Source organism: Vicugna pacos, chromosome 6 (genome assembly GCF_048564905.1).
Source record: "Vicugna pacos chromosome 6, VicPac4, whole genome shotgun sequence".
In the NCBI taxonomy this organism is placed as follows: domain Eukaryota; kingdom Metazoa; phylum Chordata; class Mammalia; order Artiodactyla; family Camelidae; genus Vicugna; species Vicugna pacos.
Window position 1 is genome coordinate 43,776,607 of NC_132992.1, and position 25,601 is coordinate 43,802,207.

Here is a 25,601-nt window from a genome sequence, read left to right on the forward strand (position 1 = left end):
ATACCAAATGTAGGAATTCTGTACTTTAAATTAGAAAAACAGTTTGGTCTACTTTTGATGGCATAGTCTGTATTAAATTTCAATATAGTCTTCTCCTTTTTGAAGTGTGGCAAAAAGATACCTCATGCTGCTAACCTGCCAGGTCCTGGACAAACTCTAATTCATGCATTGCTAGATTCACAAAAAATAGAGGAAATCTTCCAAACATTTTACTTAACCAAAAAACTGGGAGTTAATCTAGAGACACTTCCCTCTACAATAGTAAGCAAACCAGTGGTCCACAGCTGCTCTAGGGGCAAACATCTATAGAAGTATTTTGATCTTCAGTTGGGATCCCAGTCCTTAGACCAGCAGCAAGACTAGGAAGCTGAGCCAGAAATTCCAGTATTAATCCAGGCTTCTTGAACTTTATCTAGGAATTGTCTCCCCTGGCTCCCTGATGAAACAGACACAAGTCCTCCTCAGAGAAAGGTATTCTCAATTTAGCATAGCACAATTCCCTTAACTTACTCTCAGGAAAAATGAATTCACAACCAAAGACCAATCAAGCACGTGAGGAAGAAAACCATTATAAATGGCAGTCAGCGGACACAATGAACCCAAACAGAACACACACACACAAAGACAACAATGAAGTCATCTAAAGAATATGGAGTAGCTATGTATGAAATGCTTCAGTGAATGTTTAAATAGAGTATGAATCACAAACAAGAAAAACAGAGAAGTGTTTTCTAGGAAACATCAGGCAAACTTGAAAAAGAATCACAGACAAGTTCAAAAAAAAATGCTATAAATATTTTGAAGTGAAACACTCTAGAAGTTAAAATCAGATTATACACAGCTGAAGAAAGAATTAGTGAGCTGGAATACATGAATTGGAATATATCCAAAAAACTACCTATAATACAACATTGATATATAAAACAAAAATTAGGAGATTTAGAATAAGAGTTCAACAAACATTTAATTGGTCTCCCAAAAGAAAAGAATACAGATAATCCAGGAAAGGCATTTTTAGAACGGAAAATGACAAAATTTTCTAAAACTGATGAAAGATACCTATTCATAGCAAGATAGAAAGAAATACACAGCAGAGGGGAAATAGCTCAGTAGCAGAGCACATGCTTAGCATTCATGAGGTCCTGGGTTCAATCCCCAGAACCTCCATTTTTAAAATTTTTAAAATATTAAAAAGAAATACATACCTAATCACATCATAATGAAATAGAAGAATTCTAATATTAAAGAGAAAATCTTGAAAGTAGCTAACTAAAGGGAAGGCGGATTACTTTCAAAAGAACGTCAATTAGACTTAAGGTAATTTTTCAACAGAACAGTGGACATCACGAGACATTGGAATAATGCTTTCAATATGCTGAAAGAAAATAACTGCCAATTTAGAATTATATACCCAGCATATATATCCTCCAAGAATGAATATGAAATAAACACATTTCAGACAACTGAAAATTGAGTTAGTCCTGTTCAGCTTTGTATTAAAGAAACTTTAAGGAGCTGTGTTTAAACAGAAGGAACATAATTCTGTAAGGAACTTCTCAGGAAGGAATGGAGCACAAAAAAGTGATAGATATAAGTGCACATTGATTCAATAAAATAAAATTAGTAATGTTCTTTGACATTTAAACTTAAATAAAATGAAGTATAATTTTGAAAAAAAAACTAATAAATTAGGTGGAAAGTATATAGAGCTAAAGGATTTTAGGCCCTCTCATTATCTAGGAGTTTTAATATTAGATTTTTGATAAGTCAACTTGTATCTTGTAATTCCTGGGATGGCCATTAAAAGAATGTAAAGGAATTATAACATTCAAATAAAGAAGGGGAACTGAGATAATAAAAAAATCTGAAATATAACAAGAAAAGGTGATTTTCAAGGTAAAAAGTAACAGAATTAGCAGGACAAATAGAAATCACAAAATGAGATTATATATTTAGCCCAAATCTAGTGGTAATTACATTAAATGTAAAGAAGATCAAATGTTCCAGTTAAAAGATTTTTAGACTTGAAATAAATACAGGCAGTCTTCATTTTACTGTACCTTGCTTAATTGTTCTTCACAGATACAGCATTTTTTACAAATTAGAAGTTTGTGGCAACCCTTTGTCAGGCAAGTCTGTCAGCACCACTTTTCCTACAGCATTTGTTCACTGTGTGTCTCTGTGTCATATTTTGATAATTCTCAATATTTCAAGCTTTTAAATTATATTTGTCATGGTCATATGTGACCAGTGATCTTTGATGTTACTGTTGCAAAAGGATTAATAACTCACAGCTCAGATAATGGTTAGCATTTTTTAGCAATAAAGTATTTTTTAATTGAGGTATGCACATTGTTTTTTTGACTTAATGCTATTCACACTTAACAGACTACAGTATAGTATAAACATTCATTTATATGCACTGGGAAACAAAAAAATTCATGTGACTCGGTTTATTGCAATATTTTCTTTATTGCAGTAGTGTGGAACCAAATTTGCAATTTCTCTGAGGTATGCCTATGTGCTATTTACAGTATTCACATCTAAGCCTAGGCATGTAAAAAGAAACTGTAATTAAAATGATATTTAAAAGATATGCCATGCAAACTCTAATAAAAAGAATGCTGTTGAAACTCTGTTGTCAGGGAAAATACAATTTAAAGCTACAAGATTTCTTAATTCATTTGTTTTGTTTTATATACAATAATGAGATCATGGCTCACTGACAAGATGGTTTCCTGCAGCAATGCAGTGCTACTATGCAAGAACATGGTTGCCAAGTAACCACTATTAACTCCTTTTTTCCTTCCTATCGTGTGGCCTGAAGAACCTGTTCTAGAACAGTATGAATTTCAGGTATTTTATTTCATTGCCCCCAGAAGCATGTTCATTCTGGACAGATCAAGTGTACTTTCAGCGGTTAGCGTTTCCCTTCTTCAGGTATTAACTGAAGGCTTATAAAGATCAACAGATATTCTGGGCTTTATGTAAACCTGTAGTCTCTGGCATTCTAGATACATAGTTGGCAAACTATGACCTGGACCAGCTGCCTCAAACATAGCCATGTTTGCCCATTTACATATTGTCTATGGCTGTTTTCACTCTATGACAATAATTGAGTAATTGCAACAGAATCTTTATGGCCCACAAGTCTAAAATGTTTATTATCTGGTGCTTAATGACCATGCTTTAAGACTCCCACATGGCTTGAACTTGCACTTTAAGCCCAATTCCTTCTCACCTTATTGACCTGTTACTTGATATAATGCTGTTCCTTACAGCCATTACACAGTAATTTCACATCAGAGGTCTAATAGTGTCTGTTGTACAACTTACATACTTTTTCACTTTGATATGGCTGTATCATATGGTAAGCTATCTCATTTTATCACTGCATAAGAATCCTATGAGATGAATATTATCACCCTCATTTTACCAATGAGAAAACTGAGGTTCATAAGCTCTAACTAGCTCAGTCATAGAACTAATTACTGGAAGTCAAACCCAAGTTTGTTCTTAATTACTGTGGGCTACTCTCTTTCTGACGTACTTCTGTCTACCCTCCCTTTCTCTGTTTCATGGATTCTGCTCACTGCTCTTGGGTCACTGTCTGCCTGTGAATGTTTTTATTTCTCCTTTCATTACAGACAATTACAGACTATTTTCTTCCCTCTCTCTTGTCAAACTATGGATCGCTAGACAGTGCATAAATAACTGCTTTTGAGTCTAGAACCTCATCATCCTTGGTTTGAGAGACATTACTTGAAGACAGAACATAACAACCTCTGAGGAGTAACCTTTAAAGAACAATGCACTGTGGCTATGACTGTGGTGAGCAGTCAGTCTTCCTGTGAAGGGAGGTGTGATTGAAATCAATCATTAACATGATACGCCACATCAACAAGAGAAAGGACAAAAATCACATGATCATCTCAATAGATGAAATCAATCATTTTTATCTTTCTGCTATAGTAGCTTCTAATTTTTTAAGATATCCTTTTGCAAGGTATTTAGTTATGTTTCTTTACTAGGTTCATAACCTGCTTCTGAGCTTAAAAAGTCAAATACTAGGATGGTTATAGTCATACTGTTTGAGCAATTGTGTAATTAGTATTGCTTGAAAACATGTAATTAGGTATCTTACAGATGTGTTTAGTAGCATAACACAGTTTATATATTTATGGTTACTCTGTAAAACAATTATATTGAAACAATTAACATACATATTATCCCATATTGAAATGTGGTCTTGAATGGTAGAATAAGCAGTGTTTTTCCGGGTACTTGTATTCTAATTTCAGCTTTCCTTCTAACCAGCTATGAAACTTTGAACAATTTCCAAATGTTTTCATAAACATGTTGTATTAGGAACAATTTCCTCACCTATAAAAGTAGAGAACTGTATTACCTCTGAGATCCTTTTCATATCTAACATTATTTGGTTCTGTGATTTAATTTGTACTGTATGTTTCTTTATTTAGCAGATATCACACATAAGATCAAACACCTCTGTTGTCTGATAAAAACAGATTTCCATTAATGGTCTTGGAGTTACCAAAGGAAGACTTAACTGTATCAGACTATTACAATTAAAAATACATTCAAACCAAACACAACAAGATTTTAAAAGATTTGTCTGCAATATCCATTACAAATAGTGTTCAGTGATGTGAATAGTGCAGTCTTTGTCTATCATTCCAAATTACTACATAAAACAATGTAGTTCATTTCTAATACAGCAATAGTACAAATGGTTGTCCTATTAAGATGGTATTGCTCAAGACAGATACAATTTAAGAAAAGTATTTTAGTCTAAAGACATTTAGTTATAAGATAAACCTAACATTAGTTAGCAAACTTTTTCCAGTCACTTAAGGTAAGTAAGTTCTGGGGAAGTGGTAATATACAGCATAGTAGTAATAATATTGCATCGTACATTTGAAAGTTGCTAAGAGAGTAAATTTTTTTAATTGAAGTATATTCGTTTTACAATGTTGTGTCAGTTTCTGGTGTACAGCATAATAGTTCAGCCATAAAAATACATACATATATTTGTTTTCATATTCTTCATTATAGGTTACTACAAGATATTGCATATATTTCCCTGTGCTATACAGTGTAAACTTATTGTTTATCTATTTTATATATAGTAGATAGTATCTGCAAATCTTGAACTCCCAATTTATCCCTTCCCTTCTCTCCCCTCCCCAGTAACCATCAGTTTGTTTTCCATGTGAGTCTTTTTCTGTTTTGTAAATAAGTTTGTTTGTCTTCATTTTTATATTCCACATGTAAGTGATATCATATGATATTTTTCTTTCTCTTTATGGCTTACTTCACTTAGAATGACATTCTCCAGGTTCATCCATGTTGCTGCAATGGCATTATTTTATTATTTTTTATGACTGAGTAATATTCCATTGTATAAGTATACCACAGCTTCTTTATTCAGTTATCTCTTGATGGACATTTAGGTTGTTTCCATGTCTTGACTATTGTAAATAGTGCTGCTATGAACATTAGAGTGCATGTATTTTTTTTTAATTTAAGAGCATAACTTTATTCAACAACTAGTGTCAGTTTGAGTGGAGCCAAGAAATTGGAAATTGTAATAGAAAAGTGGGAGAATAAATTTTTAATCCTATATCAAGGACAATTGCTTACTCATTCAACTATTAATAACTGTTCAACAACAAATATTTGTTGAGCACGTTCTGTTTTTGACACCAGTACTAGGTGCTAACGACAAAATAGTCATGATAAAATTTCTGACTTGAGAGCTTGGTTAGTGGCTGTCACTCTTAACTATTCTGTGAATGATACTTGATTTTTTTTTTTGATACCAAAGTGGTAGATGGATTCCCTATCTCCAAATGCTATTTTAAAATTCCTACTAAGAAAATAATAAATTATAGTGTCAGATTGGAGGTAGACTTTGATTTATTCACTGTTTCTTTCCTTCCCACTTCTTCCAGAAATTTTGAAAATTAAGAAAAGTACATAATATGGAAGACAATGGTGAAAAATTGATAAACCATGGCTATACTCTCACTCCAACCCCAATATAATAATTTCCTAATGTTACTTTCCAGTTGTTGACTACCTAAGTAGGTATTTTCACATGCATATAGTCATAAAACAATTCCATTTTCTAGCCTGCTTTTTTCATTTAATGTGATACATAAATATACTTTTAATTCATAGGTTTTTTAGAACAGTTTTAGGTTTACAGGAGAATCAGGCAAAAGTATAGGGAATTCCTATATGACCCTCTCCCTCCACTCAGTTTCCCCTCTTGATATCTTGCATTAGTATGGAGCACTTGTTAAAATTGATGGGCCAATGCTAATACATTGTTGTGAAAGTCCAAAGTATACATTGGGGTTAGCTCTTTGTACGTTTGTTCTTCAGTTGATGAATGGATAAACTGGTATATCCAGAATATTATTCAGTGATAAAAAGAAATGTGCTATTAAGCTAGGAAAAGACATGAAGGAACCTTGAATGCATGTTGCTGAGTCAAAGAAGTCAATCTGAAAAGGCTTCACACAGTGGGAGCCCAAATATATGACATTTCAGAAAAGACAAAACTATGGACACAGAAAACAAAATCAGGGGTTGCCAGGGGTTAGGTAGGAAGGAGAGATGAGTAAGTGGAACACAGGGTTTTGTAAGGCAGCAAAACTATTCTTATTCTGTGCGATACCATAAGGGTAGATACATGTCATTAAAAGTTTATCAAAACCCATAGACACATAAATATTTTTATACTTCTAATAGTTGTATAAAAAGTTGTATAGCAAGGGTGCATGTATCTTTTTGAATTAAGTTTCCCTCTGGATGTATGTCTCAGAGTGGGATTGCTGAATCATATGGTAACTCTATTTTTAGTCTTTTGAGGAATCTCCATACTGTTTTCCATAATGGCTGCACCAAACTACATTCCCACCATCAGTATAGGAGGATTCCCTTTTCTCCACACCCTCTCCAGCATTAATCACTTGTGGACTTTTGAATGATGGCCATTCTGACTGATGTGAGGTGTTACCTCACTGTAGTTTTAATACACGTTTCTCTGATAACTAGCTACATTGAGCATTTTTTCCATGTGCCTACTGGCCATTTGTATGGCTTCATTGGAGACTTGCTTGTCTAGGTCTTCTGCCCATTTTTGGATTGGGTTGTTTGACTTTTTGTGTTATTAAGTTGTATGAGCTGTTTATATATTCTGGAAATTAAACCTTCTTTGGTCGCATTATTTGCAAATATTTTCTCCCATTCCGTAGGTTGCTGTTTTGTTTTGCTTATGGTTTCCTTTGCTGTGCAAAAGCTTATAAGTTTAATTAGGTCCCATTTGTTTATTTTTGCTTTTATTTCTATTGCCTGGGTAGACTGCCCTAGGGGGACATTGCTAAGATTTATGTCAGAGAATGTTTTGCCTATGTTTTCTTCTAAGAGGTTTATAGTGTCTTGTCTTATGTTTAAGTCTTTAAGCCATTTTGAGTTTATTTTTGTGTATGGTGTGAGGGAGTATTCTAACTTCAGTGATTTACATGCAGCTGTCCAGTTTTCCCAACACAATTTGCTGAAGAGACTGTCTTTTTTCCATTGTATAGTCTTGCCTCCTTTATCAAAGATTAATTGATCCAAAGTCTGTGGGTATTTCTGGACTAAGAGAATAAATCTAAAAACTTTCCCTCACAGTAAAAGAATTTGTAATCATGTCATGTCATGAATATTAACTAAACTTATTGTGGTAGTTATTTTGCATTATATGCGTACATCAAATCGTTATATTGTACACCTAAAATTAACGTTATATGTCAATTATATCTTAATAAAACTAGAAACACAAAAAGATAAAGGAAAGGTACGACACACACAGACATATGCATATCCCAAAATTCTGTATGTTGTGGTATAAGGGAGAAATATGTACTTTTGACTAAAGAGTCTTGAATTTGTATTTGAGTTCTTTCAGTCTCTAGCCTCTTATAAACTGCTGAATGTCCATGAACCTCAGTTTTATCACTTTTAAAATAGGGATACTAGGAATTTTAGATTGGTTGTGAGTATAGACTACAGTAATATATTTCAAATACTTGGTATAATGTCCCATAGAAGGCCTTCAACAAGTGGCATTACTGTTGTAGTTAAGGACAGATGTTTTTAAGTTTTATCAATTTAGGGGGTACATTTGACTGTTTCTTTATAATGTGTATAACTTAATAGAGTATATAACTTTTTTTTTCTTTTTTCATATTTTATGGACATATACACACTCATTGTCACATTTTTTTCTCTGTGATTTATCATAACATTTTGTGTATATTTCCCTGTGCTATACAGTGTAATCTTGTTTATCTATTCTACAATTTTGAAATCCCAGTCTATCCCTTCCCACCCTCTACCCTCTACCTCTACATAACTTTTAAAGTGTATAAACACACACACTTATCATGGGACCAACAATTCCACTCCTCATTGTGTTTACATAAGAGAAATGAAGGCATATTTCTACAAAATGACCTATGTGCAAATATTTATAGCAGCTTTATTAAAATTGCCAAAAACTGGAAACAATTCAAATGTCCATCAACTAGTGAATAAATATACAAATTATAGTATATCTGTGCAGTGGAATACTACTCAGCGATAAAAGGAGTAAACTATTGAGACATATAATAGTATGAATGAATGTTAAAAGCATTAAATGAAAGAAGCCAAATTCAAAAGGCTGCCTACTATATGATATTTATATGATTCTAGAAAAGGCAAAACTATAAGTATAAAAATCACATCCGTGGTTGCCAGGGGCTGGACGTAAAGGAAGGGCATTGACTGCAGTGTCGCATGAGGGAACATTTTAGGGTAATGAAAATATTCTATATTTGTTTGTGATGATTACATACATGACTGTATAAATTTGTGAAAATTTTATTTTGTGTAAATTACAACTCAATAAGCCTACCTAAAAAAATTCACCCATGTGTATACTTAGGTGTGTCATGCATGCTTTACTTCAATAAAATTTTTACCTAAAGATACAAGTTTTTTAAAGTATTATGCTTGTGTAAAATGTTTACCTAAAACTATGACAACATACAGCTGTTTCTCGTTATCTGCAGGGGATTGGTTCTAGGACCCCCACAGATACCAAAATCTGTGGATGTTCAAGTCCCTTAGTGAGCCCTCCAGTATCTGTGGAACCCCAGGATACAGAGGGCTGATGGTATATAGAAATTCTAACTCACTGTAGGCTTTGCTCAAAAAAATATTTTAAGTGTTTTCATTAAAAATTTCAAGGTAGAATATAAATATGTAGATTCAAAACAGTACAGCAAAATGGGGAATATAGATATTTTAATTCAGTATAAGTAGAGAAAAAAGAAGCAAACAAAAAGATACTCAACATGAAAAAATATGTAAAAATAAGTCCATGTATGTATGTAATCACAGTGTACTGCACATGTTCAGTGTGTGAAGGTAACTATAATCAGAATAGATACATGTATTAATACAAATAAAGAGTCAAAAGTATAACTGTGCAGAAAAGTAGTTGTCTGTGAACATGTAGACTATCACTTATATAGTTTAGAAACCTGTAAACAATTAGATATATTATCTGTAAGTACATATCTATTATAGTAAAAGTATACAGTATTCTTGAAAATGATCAACCCAATCATGATGAAATTCATGGAAATGTTTGTTTCACTTTGGGGGTAGGATGGGAGGAAGGAAATGTGGCTAGTGAGTGCAACACATGGGTTGGAGTGGAGGTTTTTTTAGTAATACTAAGCGAAAAAGCAAAAATCCTTTTTAATTTAAAACAAGATTTATAACTGTATAAAGAGTGCCATCAATATTGTAAATGCATGTATTTCGTTGCAAATATACATATGGGTAATTGGAAATCTCAGGAGAGGATTCATAGTACTGAAGATTTGGCGTGGGAGATTTGCAAGTAATTGCCAAAAATATGGGAAATATTATGCGAGAAAAACAGGGAAAAAATCTTGTTTGCGTTAATGTTTTTGAGATGAACTTTATTGTTGACTTGTAATATGATGGAATTATATGATGTTAATAATGAAAGTAGGAAATGCAATAGAAGTAAGGAGCACATTTAAATTAGTTAAATTTTCTTACATTGCATATACAGTAAATCCAAATCAAACTTGCCTAAGCTAAAAAAAAATGATTTTTGTACCCAGAAAGTCCAAGAAATGGATCTGGATCTGCCTGGTATAAGGGGATGCAGGACAAATGGTGTCATCAAGATTCAGTTTTCTTCGAGAGCTGGTGGGATGGGGTACTCTGAACAATCTAGATCATTTGTACCTGGGGTAGTAGGGAAAGAAGTTCACCCTAGCCACCAGGACTAAACAGGATCACTGTGGCAGAGGGTAAGGGCTTTCCCCACCCCGCCCACGCCCAGAAAAAATGTTGACCAGATAAGCATATATCTGATAAAGTGGCGGAAGGAGCTCGTAAGGCCAGAAAGTTTATAATAGCTTTGAACATAGTCACCAGGGCCTAGACATAAGACTAAGCATTTGGAATTAATAAGTGAATTGCTGTGAAGCCACACCAAATCTTCATAGCCAACTAAAAGTAGGAAGAAAAGTGAAATACTCATTATTTAAGTACAGTTCTCACGATCCCATTTTCATTGTAGAAATTTCTTAAGCAGAATCTTCATTATGGCATTTTCCTGCCAGAACAGTGTTGGTTTTGGGTTGGGGGGGAGGTTGGAGGGGGGTTGTTTTATGCAAAAGTACCAGGTGCAAAACTTTGAAATAAACAATGTCACATATTTATTAGTAAATTCTCAATCACCTGTCCAGTATTTGATATTCCTTAAATTACATGCAACAGGATGTTTGACATTTTGTAAGTTGAATGTGATACGTCCTTTTTTGGGTAATTCTTTTTGACAGTGGATAGCTGGTCTTCCAAGTTACCATTTTAATCACATTATATAGTATACCCGAAAATTGGCAAAGCTGTTAATTATTGGCATAAAAAACCACCCTTAAATGTTTTTTAATAATTTTTGAGAATGTTTCATCTGTAATTCTAGAAAGTGACATGTTAAAAGCAAGCACTCAAAAATCTTAAATTTAATTAAAAAGTAATTCTTAGTTAGAGTTTGAATTTGCTAGCCCATATAGAGAACAAATTAATTATTTTAGTGGCTAAATTTATATATAAATATCTAAACTGCTGCATGTTTATATAATTCTCCATTATTAAAATAGAAAAATGGCATTGTGAAATGTTAATTTATATTGCTCATTAATTTTCCTGTGATCAGGATTGCACAATTTGTCTTATGACTTCATTCTTATGCAAGAAAATAAATTCAGTGAAATCATATGAGTTCAGCAAAATTAGTGAATTTCCGCCTCCAAACTTTTTATTACTTTTTAATTATTACCATTAATGTAGATTGTGAGGTTTGTGATAACAGTTTGTTCTGTGTTATCTATCAAATACCATTTAAAGTAAAAACTTTTTCATTTAAATAAAACTTTGAATAAACAGAACTGAAATTTGACTTACCAGTATCGTATTTTTAAAGTTTAGTTGATAACTCTTTTTGATTATGCCTGAAATCCAGTGGGAAGGATGGTTGGAAGGCAGCAAGTCTTTTAAAATTACTAGTTTGAACCCTATCAAAAAACTGATTACAGGTGCTTTAAATTTTGAATATTATGGGCAGAGAAGAACAATAACATCTGTTGAGTGAAATACCTCTAACATTCAAGATTGCTGCCATTCTCCCTTTAGAGATTTTTTTTTTCCTGCAGAAGAGGAATTGAAAAGGTTAAATCATATCTGTAAGAATCAGGTTGTAGCCCTATGTGTTTTTTTCACATTAAATATCAAAGATGGCTTAACATATTTAGAACATTCTGAGTTTCTATTAATAAAGTTAAAAGAAAATCTAGTGATCAGGCAGTGGAGCCACATAAAATCTGTATGTGAAACACCCACTGAGCTTATCTCTACTCTAGATATTGCTCTGAACCCATGTTCCACATTCTGAATTCTGTATATAAAGTTAAACATTGCAGAAAGTCATATATCTGATGATACAGATGAATAAGGTTGAAGTTTAGTAGTGAGCAATGTTGGTAAATTTAATACGTTCATGTCTTTAGTATTTTGTTATTAATATAATTGAATTATTTTGTGGGAAATTATGAAACACTACTGAAAATACTAATAGATTTTAAAACTCCCAGAAATTAAAGACTTCTCTTCACACTATATTACTGTATTTTAATGTACCAAACTAATACTAAATTTCTTAAAATATTAATTACTTGCAGGCAAAGTTGTTAGCTATGCAACAAGCCAGAGAAACCGCAGTTCAGCAGTATAGAAAACTGGAAGAAGAAATTCAGACACTTCGAGTTTACTACAGGTAAAATTCTTTTTAGCCTGGACACGAATAAATGTTAATTTGGGACATGTTTCTACCCAATTTTATAGTGGTGAATGAGGAAATACCTCAATGAAATTGAACATTGTGCACTTAAAACATTTTTGTAATTTAAAAATGATTCAGACATTAAATATTATTCTACCTTTTTCCTTCCTGCAGTTGGTAAAGGTTAAGTTTAGACTCCCATCAGAATTATAAAATTTACATAACTCTGATTAACCAGTTGTCTAAATGGAGTCTGCTTAGCTCTTGAACTATTTGCTGATGTCAATGGTACCTCTAAAATGATGGTAAATGTTTTTCAAATAGTACATGAATAGCAGTAATAACAGCTTTTTGCCTATCAAAATATAAGAAGTTTCTAAAGGAATGCCACTAAATTATTTTTAAGACTTATTTAATTTATGTTCCAAGAGTAGCTACAAAATTTAATTCACTAGGTCACATTGGCATTTCTTAATGAAAAGAAATAGAAAATGTCAGAGTGCATCTACTGTGGTAAGGGTAAATTGTTTTGTGATATTTTTGTTTCAGTTTTGTGTTGTGTGAGAGGTAAAATCTTCTATTGAGCCATATGTAAAATATATATTCTCACAGTGGATCATGGTTTTTAAAAAAGGTTTGAAAAATGATGTACAATGCCCTGTATATTCTTTAATACTTACAAAGATTAAAAAACAAAAAAATCCTCAAGTTTAAAATGTAAGAATGCACTAACTGGGGCTGTAGGTTATTGAAAGATTTTTTTTTAATTTGGTCCCCCTCTCGAATAATGTTGTTAAGTACATAAGATGAAATTAAATCAAGATCGGTTTTACTGAAATAAAATTAGGAAAGTATTACATCATGACACATTACTATATACACGCACCATTATTAATACATCAAATAACTAGACCTAACAGCAAGTCTACTAAAAACAGTAATTTCAAAGTAGTGATGACTGTAAATGGTATTCTGGGGATAACTGCAAACACTGAAATGTGACATGAAAATACCAGTGGTTTCTATGGGTACAAACTCTGAAGAACCACTGATTCTACTACTGTAGTTTATTGTCTGTGTTTATAATTGTAGGAAATACTGTATTTACATGAGAGTTAGTGAAAAATAAAGGTGAAAACTTCTTCCTCCCCTCATGTTAAGAACCTATGATTTGGAGCAGTTACTGACATACAAAGTAATTGGTTATTGTTATGGGCTGAATTGTGTCCCTCAAAGAAATACCTTGAAGTCTTAACTCCTAGTCCCTCAGAATGTGACCTTATTTGGAAATAGGGTCTTTACAGAACTAATCAAGTTAAAATGAGGTCATTAGCATGGGCTTTAACCCAACATGACTGATGTTCTTATAAAAAGTGGGAATTTGGACACAGAGACACAGGCATGGAGAGAAGACTATATGAAGACACAAGGTGAAGACTTGTGTCTGGAGTGATGCATCTACAAGCAAAAGCAGGCCAGGAATTGGCAGCGGACACCAAAAGCTAGAAGAGGCAGGGAGGATTCTCCCTTAAAGCCGTCAAAGAGGGCGCAACCGAGCTGACACTTTGATTTTGGACTTAACATCCTCCAAAACTGTGAGACAGTAAATTTCTATTGTTTTAAGCCCTTCAGTTTGGGTGTTTTGTTACAGCAGCCTTAGGAAATTCATACCATTCTCAAATATCTCAAGTACCAAGTATGTTTGGTTGATGACTGACTGTGGGGAATCATTTGCTTACAATTAGAATCCATAGGCATTTAAGTTAGCAGAACCCTGATAGTGAATGAAGACATCCCATCCACCCATCCTTTTTTGTTTGTTTGTTTTGAGAGAGTCAATATAATAGTCCTTCATTTGTATTTTACACTACTGGATTCTCAGCTGTAGCTGTGTATTTGAATCATGTGAGCCTCTAAAAAGCCTGATCCCCATCCCATCCCAGGCCAATTACATCAGAGTCTCCTGGAGTAGGACTCAGCTATCAGTGTATTTAAAGCTCCTTAGAAATTCCCACGCACAGCCAAGTTTGAAGGCTGCTGTTCTACAAGCACACTTATGTTATGCATTAAATAGGATTGCTTCTTGGTAGAATAATAGAAGCATTAATTAAATCTTTTATTAAGACTTATGAATACTATGTGATTTGTGCCCAGACCTTGGATGTTGCAGTATGGTATGTAGTAGTTTCACCCCACTGACAGGGAGAGTTTTTATGGAACCTTCTCCTGCCATCCTTGTGAGATAGGACAGCAGGTGCTCTGTTGTTAAAGTGACAGTGTCCAAGAAGTCTTAGAACCATGTGATAATCTTGCATGAACTGACATTACTTACTGAAAAACAAACCTTGATACCAGTTCTTGACGCTCCTTCTTTTTGCTGAATTGCAGAGGGTTATGAAAGATTTTTCTTTAATTATGAAGCTTAAATATTTATTTTTCAAAGACTTTTTTTCATCTGCATGACTCTAACAGAGTTAAATAACCTCTTCTAAATAAAGGGTTAATGATTACTGGCTTAAAGATAAGCTTCACAGGGACCCCCCTCTCTACTACCTTTTTGAAAGATTGCTGGTAATGTAGCAAAGCTACAGGAACTTGCAGTTAGACAGCCCTGCCTGTGTGACCTTATATAGATGAACCTCTCCAAAACCATTTCCTTTCAGTAAACTGAGAATTATATTACCTACGTCATAGAATTAACTATGTACAAGTCTTAGCACAGTATTTGGCTTATTGATAGTGCTCAACCAATGTTAAGATAAATTTCCTTTTACAGCAAGAAGATGGTGAGGTAAAAGTCGAATAAAAACTATGATATCACTGAAACCAAGGAAGGTGATTTTTTTTATAAAAGTCAAATATTGCTAAATGGTTAAGTAAGATAAAGGCAGAGAGTATCCTTTTTATTGGAAACTAGGTAGTCATTAGTAACCTCTACAAGAGTAGTTTTAATACAGTATTAAGTACAGAAGCCAGTTTTTTGTAAATTGAAAAGTGATTTGAGGTAAAGAAGCATAGCAGTTGGACCTATAAAGTGATTCTTGAAGAAACTTGAATAAGAAAGTTGTTCATTATAGTTGAGAATAAAGGAACATGGCTTAAGAATTTTGTTTATTGTTTTTGAAAAATGGCAGACACTTGAACATGTTTATGACTTGTTGGAATGAGCCAACAGAGAAAATTGTTATAGAACAGAATTCCTCCCAAATTAGAAAGAGGTGGAATTTCTAATCTGCAGAAGAGTTTACCTTGAACAGGAGATGGTCTCCTTGTGCTTATAGACAGGAGTGAAGGAGATAAGAATAGCTGTGAATATAAATAAATTTTGGTTCACAAATAATAGTTTCTTTTTTTTAAAGGTACAGGAGACATTCTGTGCGGATATACAGAAATTTATTTTAAATGGATTAGGAGTAAGATCCCTGGAATGTAGAACTCTAGGAAGGTAGAGGCAGTTACCACAAACAACAAAACTTCAATTTCCCAGAATCTCAGGTTCTGATTTAAATGAAAGTGAACAATGTTTCTGAACACACCTGAATAGGTGGTGTTTACAAATCCATATGTGAAACACAATTAATTCATAGAGACTTTTTTTTTATTATTTAAGTATAGTTGATTTACAATGTTGTGTAATTTTGAGGTGATTCAGTTATTTGTATATTTATATATATTTTTTCAGATTATTTTCCATTGTAGGTTATTACAAGATATTGAATATAGTTCCCTGTTCTATATAGTAGATCCTTATTATTTACCTATTTTATATATAGTACTGTGTATCTGTTAATCCCAAATTCCTGATTTATTCCCCACTTTCACCTTTGATAACCATAAGTTTATTTTCTCTGTCTGTGAGTCTATTTGTTTATAAATAAGTTCATTTGCATCATTTTTTAGATTCCACATGTAAGTGATATCATTTGATATTTATCTTTGATTTGCTTCATTTAGTGTAGTAATCTGTGTCCATCCATGTTGCTGCAAATGGTATTGTTTTCTTCCTTTTTATGGCTGAGTAATATTCCATTGAGTATAGATACCATATCTTCTTTATCAATTTATCAGCTAATGGACATTTAGGTTGCTTCTATGTCTTGGCTGTTGTAAATAGTGCTGCTGTGTTGTTGAAGATCTTTTCATGTGCCTGTTGGCCATCTTCTTTGGAAAAACATTAAGACCTTCTGTCCATTTTTTGATTGGGTAGTTTGTTTTTGATATTGAGCTGTGTGTCCTGTTCATATGTTTTAGAAAATAATCCCTTGTCAGTTGCATTATTTACAGATACTTTCTCCCATTCCATACGTTGTCGTTTTGTTTTGTTTGTGGTTTTCTTTACTGTGTGAAAGCTTATAAATTTGATTAGGTCCCCATTGTTTACTTTTGCTTATATTTCTTTTGCTTTGGGAGACTGACCTAAGAAAACATTGCCAGGATTTGTGCCAGAGAATGTTTTGCCTGGGTTCTCTTCTAGGAGTTTTATGGTATCATGTTTTATATTTAGGTCTTTAAACCATTTTGAGTTTATTTTTGTGTTTGGTGTGAGGGAATGTTCTAAGTTCGTTGATTTACATGTGGCTGTCCAGCTTTCCCAGTACCACTTGTAGAGGAGATTGTCTTTTCTTCGTGGTATATTCTTGCCTCCTTTGTTGAAGATTAATTGACCAGAGGCATATGGGTTTATTTCTGGGATCTCTCTCTGTTCCATTGATCTGTATGTCTATTTTTGTGCCAGTACCATGCTATTTTGATTACTGCAGCTTTGTAGTATTGTCTGAAGTCTGGGAGGGTTATGCCTGCAGCTTTGTTCTTTTGAGATACTAGTGTTTTTCCTCAAAGTTTTTTGTGTTATAGAGGACAAGGAAAAAGTTCCATTTTTACTGTGAAGAAAAACAAGACTAATTCTGTAATTTTGATGTGTGTGTGTGTAAAGAACTCATAGATAATGGAATTTTTTAAATAAAATTTTAGAAAAAGATGCACTTTCAGTTATTCAGATCAATTTTACATATATATATACATACATAAATACATACACACACATACATAAACATGTATTTTGCCATGTCAAAGAAAGTTATTTTTCAATAATTAAGAACAAATACACTAAGCAAAATATAGGGGTAGGACAGTAAGCTAAAGCCAGGAGCAAGTCATTATACAGCTTTCATGTGTTCCAAGAAACAGTAAAAGAATAAGCCTCAAGAGTAAGTCTGGCTGTCAGATTTCCAACAGCCAAAGCAGAGAAGAATGTATGATCAGTTATTAGTTTTAATGGCAAATTAAAATATACTGGTGACTTTCATTCTTCCTTGCCTTTAATTAACCGATTAGTGATATTGAATTTTTTCAAAAATCATCTTCTTTTGCTGTTTTATACTAACAGCTGCTGTGACTACAAGCATTCCTTTTCCCTAAATGGAAATAAGGAATACGGAAGTGTGTTTTTCAGAGTTTTTCTGTTTCCTTTGAGTTTTAGAAAACTCTGAGTACTAAGAAAAGGAAATGTAGGCCTTTTGTGTCCATTGGTAGAGTTAAAGACAGGGCAAGTGAGGTAAATGGGTAGGAATATTAATCTTACCATTATAACTGACTGCTCTTTCATATTAAAACAGAAAGGATGGCAGGAGAGGGATAGCAATGTGAAGATTTAAAATAAATTTTACTTATTACAAAGTACTATTAGTAAAGTATTTGTACCCCCTTTGTGCCAAATGCTGAATTTATTTGCAATAGCTTCATTACTCTAAATCTAAACAGTTTCATCAAGGAAGAATCTTAAACTTGTAAGAGTTAGATTTGTATTTAATAATGATTTTTTTTCCTGTTCTTGTAAACCTGTAATGCTGCATTCCTAAGCTCAGGAGGCATAATAATAACAAACTCTTTTCTAATCGAGAGAATGCATAAGTTTCAATGTTTGCTGATTTTATAGTTCTTCCTTATATTTTCTTTTGCTTAAAGAAGGTGTAACTTCAAGTGTGGAGATAAGAATTAGATCCTGTTGTTTGGTGCCAGGAGACTGGGATTTAATATATTTATAATAACAGCAGTTTATGATTTAAATTTTTGTTACATTTTGTGTAATTCCAAGTGATAAGTTGTAATGCCTTTCCGAACATGGTAAATTTCACATTTTAGACCAAAAAAATTAAATAGTATGCTTCATTTTTAAGGTAATATGTTTCCTATAATTTTACTAGTATTTTTTAATAATTAGATAGAATACTTGTGTTTGATATAGTGAAACCAGAGTAAACAAAAATCCTACTTACTGGGTTCATAATATACTACATTTCAAAGTCATAGAACCATAAAGATAGAGACTATATAACATATACTCAAAAAGAGAGTGAAATTCTTAATTTTTTTGTCTGTATATATGCTGTTTTTAGTAATCAGAAATATTACTATCACTATGATCTGGTTGGGTTTTTCCTTTTTATGGTGGTGAATAGTCTTTCATTGAATCATATGTTCTCTTAGTCAGAATTACACATTGATAAGACAGCAGTGATTATAGCATGCAAAACTCTAGCCATGAAGCAACATTTTTCTCTATGCGAATCCCTCACAGAAGGGCTGAACACTCGATCCTGACTCATTAGTTCTATGCTCTAAGCAGTTGTGCTAATTGAACTACCCAATGACAAACATTTTCTTGTATCTGTATTTTCTATAGGAATTAACTATCGTGGAGCTATGTTATAGTACTGTACTGCTAAAACAATAATAGAAAGAACAAAAGAATACCTGCATTCTTTCACCTTTGTCATTAATGAAAAAAAAATTTTTTTAACATAGGCAAGCTCCAAGCTTTCTACGTTTCAACTTCTCTAACTTAGACTTGGGGCTTTCTCTAGTTTTAACATTTTGTAAAATTTATCACCCTTTCATTTGAGGTAGATTAAAAGTTTTTATTTAGTTTCAAGAACTGTCTTCTTACACAACTGAGTTGCACCTGTTTTCAAGGCCTTTACTATTTAAGGCTTCACATTTACTTTTTAAGTCATCATACATATTTATCGGCAGCTCTGGGATGCAAAACAAAAAGAAAGTTCAAACAAAGTTTAAAAAACAAAACATTAAAGTTTGCATTTTCTGTAAGTCCAGTGATCTGGAATATAGTCATTAGAGATTCTTTCCTTCCTCCTCTCAACTTATAGAATGTGACATTTAATAAATTACTTAACTTCTGAATGTCAGTTACTTCACCTATGAACAAGTAATATCTGAGCTGCTTATTATAAAGATCAATGATGTGATATATAAGAATGTTTTTTGAAAACTGTATTGTACTGTGCAAAGGAAATATATTAAAAGTATCATTGATCAGATTACTTTAAAAGTTTTTGCTTTATTGACATATAAGACAATAATTAGTAAAGAGGCTATTTCTACCAAAACATTTTGTCTTACATGACTTTGTATCCAGGACATTTTTCACATTATTTAGTTTCACTGTTTTCTGTGCTTTATGCTAACAGTAAGTTATAAGAATAAAACAAATTCAACAGGTGCTCTCAACTGTTCTTTTTCATTCTATACAATGGCTAAGCTTCGTCTTTTAAGAGCATTTGACAAAATATCTTGCCATTTAATCATTGTGGTTAACAAAAGGTACAGAGGTAGAATGGGCTTGCCAATTACAGATCCTAAATTTGCCATCTAGTTACATCATTTTTATAAGCTTGAGAAAAAATTAATTTTAAATTTTGTTAAAGGAAAAAGTAAAGTGTTTCCCTTGGTTTTGGCATTATTATTATAGCTCCACAGATGCCATTTGCCTTCCACAGATGTGTCCCTTTTCCCATATTTAATTAGTAACAAAATTTTATTAGACTTTTCCTTGCAATGACTGTTTCTTTGGCAAGACTCTTGCCTTAGACCAGACTTGTATCATTTCATGCCTGGGCTTTTCTAACTATTTTATCTACTTGTCTCCATTCCTTATTCCTCTTAAGATTCCTGAAACATTATTTTCCACCTCTTAATTAGCCATTAGCAGTATTTAATAATGCCACATTACCTATACAATAGATTTCAAACTCTTTAACATAAGATTCATGAACTCTTGATATTGCTGTCACCTCTGTTTCTGATTTAATATCCCACTAGTCATCTTTTTGCCTTCTTGTTTCATTCATATTTGTGTCACTGGTTCCAATATACTGCCTCACACATAGTAGGCACTCAGCAAATATTTGTTATACTAAATTGACTATTATTTGCGCTCTTAAAATGAATCATTCACTTTCCTGGACACACCCCAAAAATTTCCCACTTTAGTGCTTTCTTTATATCACCTTGTTCCCTCTGGAATACTCCCATCTCTGCCTATCAGATTCTTACTGCGCTTTCAGAACACAATATAAGTACTAACTATTTCAGTAATCTTTTTCTGACCTTTTCAACAAGAAGTGATCTCATTCTACCAAAAATTAGCTACCATAATTACTCACAGTGCTTTCTCACAATATATACCTAATGCTTACCTACATAATAGTTGTATAAATACTTCTCTCAGTTCCCTTGCTAGGGCTTCTATTTTTTATATATAACAGGCCTTCAGTAAATATTTGCCAAGCAAATGAATAAACAATCAAATTTAACCCTAGATTGAAATTTTCTTCAAAATTAAAAGTTTCTTCTACAGAGTGATAGTCCGTGAAATGCATATAATGAGGGCTCAATGATGAGTGAATGATTGGCGATAACATGGGCCTAGTTCGGCATTTTGGTGAGTCATTTCCAGGGATGTGGGGCAAAATGAGATCTCTGTGTGATAAAGTAAGCACATCCTCTGCCAACAAAGTTTCTTTTTTATCAGGCCAACAGTGTTCAAATTTGAAAACCATTATCAAAAACATTTGTTTGGATTTTACATATCTTGAAATTTAGAATTAAAAAAAATAGGAAACAAATATCACTATCACATGTTCATTTGCAGTATTGTTTCTTACAGTGAAAAAAATAAGAACTGGAAGATCTGCCGATGTGGGACTCAGGATTATGGCATAGCATGTGTATTAGGGTTCTCCCAGGAAATAGAACCCATAGACTCTATTTATACAGGGAGAGAGATTTATTTTAAGGGATTGTCTCATGAAGTTGTAGGGACTGGCAAGTCCAACAGCTGCAAGGCAAGCCAGCTGGCTGGAGAACCAGGGAAGAGTCAATGCTGCAGTTGTAAGTCCCAAGACACAGAGTTCCTTCTTCCTCACGAGATCTCAGCATGTCTCTTAAGGCCTTCAACTGATTGGATGAAGCCCATCCATATTAAGGAGCGTATCTGCTTTCCTCAAAGTCTACTGATCTAAATATTAACCAAATGTAAAAAATACCTTAGCAACATCTAAACTGGTGTTTGAACAAATATCTGGATACCATAGCCTAGCCATGTTGACACGTAAAATTAACCATCACACCTGTGTGTTTCAGCAGTTAGCTGAGGCTGAGTCAAAGCTACCTTTTCTAAAAGGGTCATGCACTTGCCACTTTACCACATTTCCTATCCTGCCTACTTCATGCATTTAACATCATCTGCCTCAATCATAATAAGCATTTAAATTGGTGACCCCAGATGTATGTCGTGGTCTTATTTAATTGTAAAAGGAGTATTTGTACACATATACATATGGCACTAGCCCCTGGCTACCTCTCTAACCTCATTTCTTAACATGTTTCTACTCTTGCTTCACTCTAGCCACACCAACTCCCGTATTATCTCAAACATTCTAAGAGTGCTCCCATCACAAGACCTTGACTTTTTTTTTCTCTGTCTTATGTGATCTACACCCACCTCCCACCCCAGTCATAAGTCTGCTTCTCACTTTGTTCAACTTTCTGCTTAAGTGTCCCTGCCACACTATCTAAAATAGCCTACCTTCTCACTGCATCACTCTATTTGTTACCCTCCTTAAATTTTTTAAATAATGGATAAGCCTACATGACACTTTACTGTATGTGTAGATTGTCCTCTAGAAATTTAATTCTGCAAGGCCAAGGATTTTGTTTATTTACCACTACTTCTTACACGTGAATCAGTGCTTGGCACATCTTTGATGGTCCATAAAGTTTTTTCTGATACATCAGACACTCAACAGCAGGTTATGGAAAGTAGGACTGAGTCTAGCAGTTAGGTTAATTGTATATATATGATGAATGAGAAGAGGAAATTTTAACTTGCATTTCATACCCTAATAAAATGTTTGAGTTTTTCACGTATATGCATTACTTTTATATAAAAATGAATTTGCAGTTTTTAAAATGCCTTTATTCATAATCACTTGCCAAATTAAATTTGATGCCTAGAAACGAATAAGCATCTATGAAAAATAGGTCTGTAATGCCTACATATGTATGTATGAAAGTAAGTGTGCTTGAATAATGTATTTATATATATCAATGAAGTTCATCTCTTTAATACATTTTATTAGTGTTGTGCTTTACGAAAAGATGAGATATATAAGGGAATGACAGTCCAAAGTAGATTTACCTACTTTAGGAAATAGGTATCTATAAATGATAACCTCACTTATGTCTTAAATTTGAACTATTTTTACAGCGCTTTACATGGCAAAAATTCAAGCACTTTTAAAAAATTAAATGTTAGGAAAAATATGAACAACTTTAAAAGAAGTATTAACCATAAAATTCTTCTGCCAGTTGGTAGAAGCAGGAGCCCATTATAGGTTAGTAAGGAAAAGGATGGCTTTTTAAAAAATTCAATCCTGTGAAACATTAGTTATGGCCAGAAAGACAATGAAAAGAGAGAATTCCTTTGTACTTCTAGAGACTTCTCTCAGTATAATTAGATTCATCTAGATATTTGAATTATAAATATTTTCCCTTTCTATATATAACATATATACATTATTAAGTATGTTAAAGTTTTATTGAATATATACTAGTTTAAAATATTTAAAATAAATGGAAATGGTAGATGATAAAGATCTTTGTTCAGAAACATTCTGATTCATTAATTGCAAAAAATAAATAAATATCAAGGTTAACATATAGAGCAAGATACAACAAACTGAAATCTTTGAGCTGCTCTTGATTTTTATAAACTTTCTAATGCCACTGCTGCCACAAAGAGCTTAGTAAATATTGACCAAGAATGATAATGATGATCTGGCAGTATTTTTAAGACTGGGTGGCACTGGCAGTAGTCAGATATCCGGGACTTAACGTTGTCATTTTGCCATGGGGCCCTTCCACCTGGGCCTCTCCCAAAAGGACAAATGTTTACCTGCAGTGAAGCATTTAAATGTGTAAATATTCTAGTCTCAACTATATATAAAGTAGTTAGAGTTTTCACTCTTTAAATCATGAAACAATTGTTCTCTGAAGGTAAAAGGTGTGTTCCAAAAGTTTGCAAAGGTCAAAATGGGCTAAATTGAATGTTTTTTCCGTAATTCTAAACAAAAATTTGTTTTGTAAACTCAGGTCAATATTACAATATTTTGCTCCCCTTAACTGTTTCAGACCCAAGATAGGAAACTTCTGAACTTTTTAGGGTTTAATTTACTATTTTATTTATTTGTAAAGTTTTAAATGTTGTTGTACAGTCTGTCTTGTTCCCATTGGGCTTATAAGGGTTTTTTTACTATCTGTATTCTAATTTTTTTTTCTGTTGGAGGAGCAAGGTGCAGATATATTCTATTATTATACTTCCAGTTATTTCCCCCAAATAACTGGCTCTGATTAGATCAGAAATTAACAGTATTTTGTTGCTTCATGAAGCAATCAAGGAATTCAGAAGCCTAGGGAATTTTTTTAGCTTAGTTTTATTAGACATTATTGACCTGGTAAATATTTTAATCTGCTTTAATCTATAGAAAATTTAGTTGTCCTGTCAAGCTTGGTTAGATGATCTGAACTGGAAAAAATAAAAAATTTTCTAAAGCATCAATTTTATGAAAAATGTGAGAATTGAGATTTTGATCTGGAAAGTTGGACACAATGTTGACTCCTAATTGAGAGGTATACATTTTCTGACTCTGGTTTGATTTCATTTGTTCTTTGTTTTGTTTTGTTGTACTTGATTCAAAATTAAAATAACCACTCATCCACTTTTATTCTACTCTGTTACCTGAAAACTAAGTGAAACCAAAGAATCAAGTATTAATCTCTGACTTGATTTTTAACAGATACTTCTTTTTGGTTTATAGTTAGTAACATGATTAAAATGTGACATAAGTAGACTTAAATTATAATTCATATACAGAAAACCTCATTTATTCTAAATCTAACTTATTGGATCTTGTTTATCTTATTATTTGTAAAATTCTTCTTTTGCAATCATTCTTTTGGTACAATATAGCTAACACTATAGTCAGACAGATGGTGTAGATTCTGACTTCTTAGGTAAGGTGACCTTTGATAGGTAATTAACCTCTCTAAGCCTCAATTTCCTGACCTATAAAATTAGAATTGAAATAATACCTGCCTCATTTTATTTTTGAGAAAAATCAGCTGAAATAATGCATGTCAAATGCTTTGTACAGTACCTGAGTACAGGCTTGGGTATTTAATGTGTGAACCATTGTTAATATAATGGCTATGCTGAGCTTATATTGACTTGTCATTTGCTTTTCTTTGAAATTCTATTAATGCATTTCATATATTTTTAGCATTTTTTGGCTCAAAATACAGTATTGTGGTTGCAACATGGAGTCATTTGATTTTTCTCTGGGAGCAAGTTTTCACTGGAATTAGAGGGTTAATTTGTTATTGTTGTTACAGGACACTTAAAAAAATACTTAGTCAAAACGACGTGCTTGAACTTAGATTTGGCCCTTTTTGATTAACAGTTTATTTTCAGTTGTTTTTCAGACAGGAATACCTTAATGTTCAGAAATCTACTGAGAATTAGAAATTTAATAATTTCGTTTTTCTTTAATGAAACATTTTTCATAGAGTAGAAGAAAAATGAAAAAATTACTAAATTATGCTTTTCATAGAGTACACATTCAAAATATACCATTTCTCTCAATGTTTTCTCTTTAAAAGTCTACCCCAGAAAATAATACAGATGTAATTCTTTCTCTTGTATCTTGGAGTTCAGGACAAACATTATCTTCTTTAATCCCTTCAACATCCTTGTAAGGTATTATCCTTTTAACAGGTGAGGAAACTGAAACATGGAGCTATA

General features: G+C 32.9%; 1 protein-coding gene across 6 annotated transcripts in view; it reads left to right on the top strand.

Moving 5' to 3' along the window:
* The window catches only part of MIPOL1 (mirror-image polydactyly 1), a 250,717-nt gene that overhangs the window by 156,379 nt on the left and 68,737 nt on the right, over positions 1–25,601 (top strand). For all 6 annotated transcript variants that reach the window (XM_015246561.2, XM_072962951.1, XM_072962950.1 and 3 more), the window contains one exon: positions 12,342–12,436. In XM_015246561.2, coding sequence (XP_015102047.1) covers positions 12,342–12,436 — 95 coding nt within the window. The remainder of the gene's footprint in view (positions 1–12,341; positions 12,437–25,601) is intronic.